Source organism: Chanos chanos, chromosome 14, assembly GCF_902362185.1.
Source record: "Chanos chanos chromosome 14, fChaCha1.1, whole genome shotgun sequence".
In the NCBI taxonomy this organism is placed as follows: domain Eukaryota; kingdom Metazoa; phylum Chordata; class Actinopteri; order Gonorynchiformes; family Chanidae; genus Chanos; species Chanos chanos.
The window spans coordinates 5040840-5046797 of record NC_044508.1 but is presented as its reverse complement, the minus strand read 5'-3'; the positions used below and the strand labels follow the sequence as shown (position 1 = coordinate 5046797).

The 5958-nt window shown below is 42.7% G+C and overlaps 1 protein-coding gene across 1 annotated transcript in view; it reads right to left on the bottom strand.

Annotated features, from left to right (window-relative positions):
* LOC115827405 (ectonucleoside triphosphate diphosphohydrolase 2) overlaps positions 1–5594 on the bottom strand; it is a 13452-nt gene extending 7858 nt beyond the window's left edge. The window contains exons 1-2 of the mRNA XM_030791232.1: positions 5509–5594; positions 3222–5034 (exon numbers count right to left, since the gene is read on the bottom strand). Coding sequence (XP_030647092.1) covers positions 3222–3338 — 117 coding nt within the window. The 5' untranslated portion in view covers positions 3339–5034; positions 5509–5594. The remainder of the gene's footprint in view (positions 1–3221; positions 5035–5508) is intronic.
* Positions 5595–5958: the final 364 nt, after the last annotated feature.

Genomic DNA, 5958 nt, shown 5'->3' with positions numbered 1-5958 from the left:
CATGAAGACTCTACCCGCAACATTTGTATGTGCAGAAGCAGGGAAATGTTACATCTGATCTTCACTCCTGAGCTCCTCTTTATAAGTCCGCTCCTCCCTGTTTCATGGCCTGTGTGTACGTCTCAGGCTGCTATCTCTGTGGTTTTTGAACTGATGCGACGGCATTTTCGAGCCGCTGTGGGCCGTTGTTCTGTCCCTCTGACTGATTGTCTGAGAGACTCTTTGTCGATCTGTCCATCAAGCGCGTGTTCAGTCACACAAAGTAAACCCGATTCCGCGCGCGTTGTGTATACAAAAATGCCACGGGGTGACATTTCTCTTGCTCACACAGCTCAGACGGTGGACTTTGGAGGATTTTACTATAAATGTAGAGATGGTTTTGGGTGCTGAAACCACCAACAAAACCCTGAGACTCTCGGGGTCTCGTTTCCTAGCCTCTGACTGACGTATGCTCTAACCACTTCCAAGCGTCTGTGAGAGAGCTAAATGTCAAAGCCTGACATGTACTAACACACGCAGAAACTGCAATCATCAGACAGCTGAACATGTAATCCTTCTCGTCATGTACTACTGGGACAGTTTGTGTTCAAACCTGATGTGCAAGTCTGTTATGTCACTGGTGATGTCAAATAATAATCAGAATAATAATAATACTTTGAAAAAAATGATAATAAAACTTGAAACTGTGAGACACTGCTTGTTTTGTCTTGCTGACTAACTGTTCACGGCGAGCCGCTCTTCGTTCTGATCAAACGCCTGAGGAGGATCAGCTAAAATTTGAGGAGGTTTAACCCGCTCCCAATCTCTCCGTGATCAACGCAACCAATTAGTGACTCCCAGACATAGCATGCATGCTTGATGTTTTTTTTTTTTTTTGTTGCGTTTATAAAACGTTCAAAGTGTATAATGCATGATATGCGTTCGACTGTTCAGTATCCAGGTTGTCTCTCTGTTAACTCCCTCACATAAGGGGAAAAGAACGATTTGAATTACGCCCTAGCGTTTCCTCCTTCCGAGCGAAGAGGTTAAAACAAAGGGGAGACGCGGCGGTTTGCATTTGGTTAGTGGAGTGTTCCGCTTAATTGAATTTGACTGAAGATCTGGCACTCTAGCTAGCGTCTACATGCCCTTAATTTCATTTCCCTCTCATTTGCCCGTCACAGCTGAGAGAAAGATATTGGCACTTAACACAGCAGGAACGCTTTTATCACTGACTCAGACGCCGTAAAAATAGGAGCAGGTCTGTAGTCGTGTAAAGGTGCTTTCACCGCTCGCATTAATGGATTATATAATATCAGTTCAGCTAACCTTTCCTTTTTTTTTTTATTACATTAAATTACAGTAAAGCGTTAATATCCTTCAGAAAGAATACATGCCCAGTCACTTGTAGATGCTTGAAAGAGACTTTTTTTTTGGGGGTTGGAGTCAAAAATGATCTCTTCAGCACTGCACACGGTTTGAGTGTGAAAAGGTTCCACTGGGGTTCAAGGCAAGCTTGTTTTTGCTTCTTGAATAGTTTTGTCATTTGTGTGCAGTTCCTAAAGCGATGCATTGTCTTGCAATACAGTGAGAGTCGTTCTAAGTCATCTCGGCCCTGTGGGTTCTCAGGAGAGTTTTTTTTCTTCCTTCCTGAGTGACGGACGTGTGAAAAAAAACAAACAAACAAACAAAAAAAAAACCCAGCTAGCTGCAGAAGCACTTCTGCAGACAGAAGAAAGACAGAAAAAAAAGAGAAAAAAAAGAGAGATGAGCCAATCTATTCATTTACATATTTAGTTCTCAGTTTCTGTTTGTTGGTTATTGTTTATGCAACACCTGTCTGAGATGAATTTTAAGAAAAAAAGAGGGGGTGTGTGAAATTCATTATTTTAAAGCAATGATCAGACTTTGTAAACACAGAATTGTGTTAAGTGATTTGCAGTTAATGTGTTGGGTGGTTATTTACTACGGTAACTTATATTTGAAAGTTTGGTCCCAATCCTCCCCTTGATCACTGCCCCCCACCCCCCCCCCCCTCCAAAAAAGAGGAAGAAGAAAAAAAGCAAAGCTCCTCTTGTGAAACTGCTACCCATAACTAGTAGAGTAGAAAAATGCCTTCTGAGACCTTTTATTTGAACATAGTCTAGGACACACTAGGAGATATACAAAAATGGTTGTTGAGGCCGTACAAAGAAAGAAAGATTAGATCCAGAATCAATACATATCATTTACTTCCTCAACTACGTGCAAAGGTTCAAAAGCCCCACCATTTGAACCCCGGAGTCTGAATGTCAGATCTAGGCTGCCTGGTTTGTAGGAAAGAAATGGCCAAATGTTTAACCAAGTTCAGTATACAAGGCACCTACATACCGGTACCCACTGGACCTAAAGACACAGGACACCTGCACACCTACAACCCCTGTCTGCCCACAGCACCTGCCCCCCCCCCCCACACACACCCACACACACACACACACACACACACCAACAGGATGATCAACAGTCAGCAGTCAATTACCCTCTGTTATCCCACCAGTCACAATAGTGACTGCTGAGATATTTACACTCATGCGCCTGTGCAGTACAGTCTTACTAATATATCAATAATACACCCTTTATAGATTATATGTACCAAATATGGTGGTTGTATCGGTATTATAACATATTCAGTTTACTTCATATGTGTGTGCAGGTATATCGAGAGTTCTGACGAAGGAATCTTCTGTCTAAGGTGCGAGCAGGAAATAAATGGCACGGATCATGTGACTATTCACACCACCCACACTAAAATGTTTATCTGAAATCCAGACAGCCTGGAATTTTATTCATACTTTCCCTTACTGTGACAAGCACATCAAAAAGTCTTTAACAAACTAAACACGAAATTTCGGTGACAGCTGTGACCGGTGGGACGGGTTTTAAAATATCACTGAAGTTACAGCAAAAAGCGCACATACTGTTCGTAAAGACTGCCCTGTCTTCCTAGACCAGTCTTCGCGCACTCCTTAGGGAATTCCCAACCTGCTGAGACGCGCCATTGAGATTTCCCACAGTCTGCTAACGCGTCAGATTACCGCGACGTCGCACCGAACTTTTATACGAATGAAAGTCATTTGCATATTTAAATATATACCCCAATTTTGGCTACCGATTAGCATGAACATGCAATTTGTATTAGGTTACGAATAACTTTGCCTCACAGGTCTGAGTAAACCTTGCTTAAAGGAGTAAAGTTTTATTACCATATACTGCGGAGCGTCCTTCACATCTTCAGTGTGTACAGCGAGCAGGATAATACCCACTATCCCAAGAAGCAGTAAAGACACAGGGGCAACTATGTGGCATTTGAGATTATCCATGACACGTGGTGTGTAGTTGTAGAGGAGTCAGTACCGGCATGCGGCTGTTCGCCCACATATACTGTCAACATGATAAAACGACGAGAGAGCGATGCCATAAAGTGGGCTTGGCCCTTTTCATTTGCATGCGCGCTTCGCCACATAGGCTATAGGAACACCCAGACGTTTTTGCGCCCGCTGTTCAAACTTCATCTCAGCGGCTGCTTTATACTGTTAAAAAAAAACCCCACAGAGGACCTTCACCACAGTTTTGTAATTTTGTTCGTGACAAATACAACAATTACGTAAGACATTATACATTTAACAGCCTTCCACCAAAAACGTTGTACATCGTACAATGCCACGAATCATCAAAGAGTTTGTATTTGTAGTTCTCTCTTTTTTGTAGTATAATCCTTTAAACGCCCCTTACTGTGTCAGGCTAGCGAATAACCAGTATTGTTGGGTTTCTTCACAATAGGTTGGCTACCCAAACAACATTAAAACAACAGATGAAAGCAAGAAAGAAAGAAAGAAAGAAAGAAAGAAACATATGCACCTAAATAAACAGACAGGAAGCCGTAAACTCTTTTTTCTTCCCCTAGAAGAGAAGATACAGCCGGCTTGGACAATCGTGCTCTTTGCGGTTTTTTCGAACACAAGTAAATTCAATAGAATATTTGTCTTGTTCCGACAGAACTTCTTTTGGTGTAGTTTCCAGAAAGACAAAGCCATTTGCCAGTATTCACAGAACATGCGCTGCCTTATCCGTTTGACAGTTTTCTGCAGGTCTCATGTTCTGAACCTAATCTTGAATTAATTTGGGTTATGAATGGACTTTAACCCCGCCCCTGAACTGTTCGATATTAAACGATATTAAAAAGTTCTGTCTGATAAGGCCTGTGAGATGACGGGTGAGTCTATAGCCTACAGTTGCTCATAGTTTTCAACCTTATCAACAAGGGCGTGAAATCAGTCCACTGTTGTTAACCACAGAGCTTTTAATGCTATTATAAAGTGAGGCGCACCCTTAAACACAAGACACGAGCGCACAGCCCTAACAGTAAATTGCACCCCGACCCATCTTTGTTTTGGACGTTCAAATACACTGGTACAACCACTCGTGCGAAGACGCTGTTTTCCCGTGGTTTAGTTGTTTTAGTCGGCCTAACTTTTTTAACAGGGTTTTTAAGGATCTTGTGATGGGGGAAAAACAGAACAGTGCATGTCGAAATTAGGAACACAAGAATCTCTCAACGTTAATAGCAATATTCTCTCTCTCTCTCTCTCTCTCTCTCTCTCTCCCTGACCAGCTGGCGAATGTCTTTTCGCCTCAGGCCTGTCCGTTTTGTGCTTTCCTATGTTCCACTTCATCAAACAAAGGATTTTCAGAACGGTCGTCCTGGCCTTGACAGATCCGCGTGACGAAGAGACACTGATAATTCCACAAGAGGAGCAGCACCATCACAGTCACCGCCACGAGCGTCAGGGCGACCAGCAGAAGGCGCCGTTTGTCGATCTGAATTCCCTCCGGCCTTTTCGTTCGGGCGAGGAGCTTGAATGTCCATAGCGTTTTTTTCAACGGGATCTCTGTGAGCTGAGATGGACTCATGATCGTCGTCTTGGAAACCTTCCAGTGAACCCTAGCCTCCCGAATAATTCTTCTCTTTTAAATCCCTTAAATTGACCACAACCCAGAAAACGCAGCCCAGATGACCTACAGGGAATGATTGAACAGATGTCCGCTCATAATTCATATTTTTAGGCCAAAAATATCATACTTTCAGTGTGTTAATCTCGTGCAATGCAACGACATTCACATTGACTGACAGTTGTTTAATATAGGCATGCTAGCAAGTTAGGAGTGAAATCATGTTCCACTCTCACCCAGACTGAATCAGACTTCTTTTTTTAGTCCGCATGCTTTTTGTAGAATTTTTCCTTTTGATTTTTAATTTTGATTTTATTTTATTTTTTTCTGTGGGCTTGACGGAGTGCTGTCTGAAATGACTGAGCCTACCTGGGTAACAGCGTTACCAGGATAACAGTCATATAACACCTTGGAGTTCATTTAGACAGTGAAACCATAGACTAGTGACATGTCTGTAACATCGGACATCTTTGGCCAACGCAACTCATTCACAGAGACAAAATCAAACAATAGAAATAAACTAAAACGACAGAAACATACCATGCCAGCTGTGTCCACAGGTGGTGTCGACGGGTTGATCTCTCTGCTTATAAAGATAAGGAAGAGTTCTAGGGGGTTGGTTGAGCACAGACTGCAAGGTTTGTTCACCCGACAGATCAGCGCCCAGCGTTGTTTGGATTATTTCTGCCCGAAAGGCCAAAACAAACAGACCCTGCCCGGCCGCAGACAGAACAGGTTGTTACTGGCTGTTCTGCTGGACGTGTGAGTTAGCTAACCCTATACTGCCTGAAAGCATTTTTTCCATCTATGTTCTTATTGCGCCTGAAAGCACACACATTTAAACTGCGTGTAAACATTTCTCTTCGGGTTTCCCTGGGATCAGATTGTGTTTTTCTGGTCACCGTGTGTGGATATTGATTCAGTGTCTCTATACTGTAGACAAAATGAGTATGTTGCGTTTTTATAGCTCACGCATATTAATTATGTGCA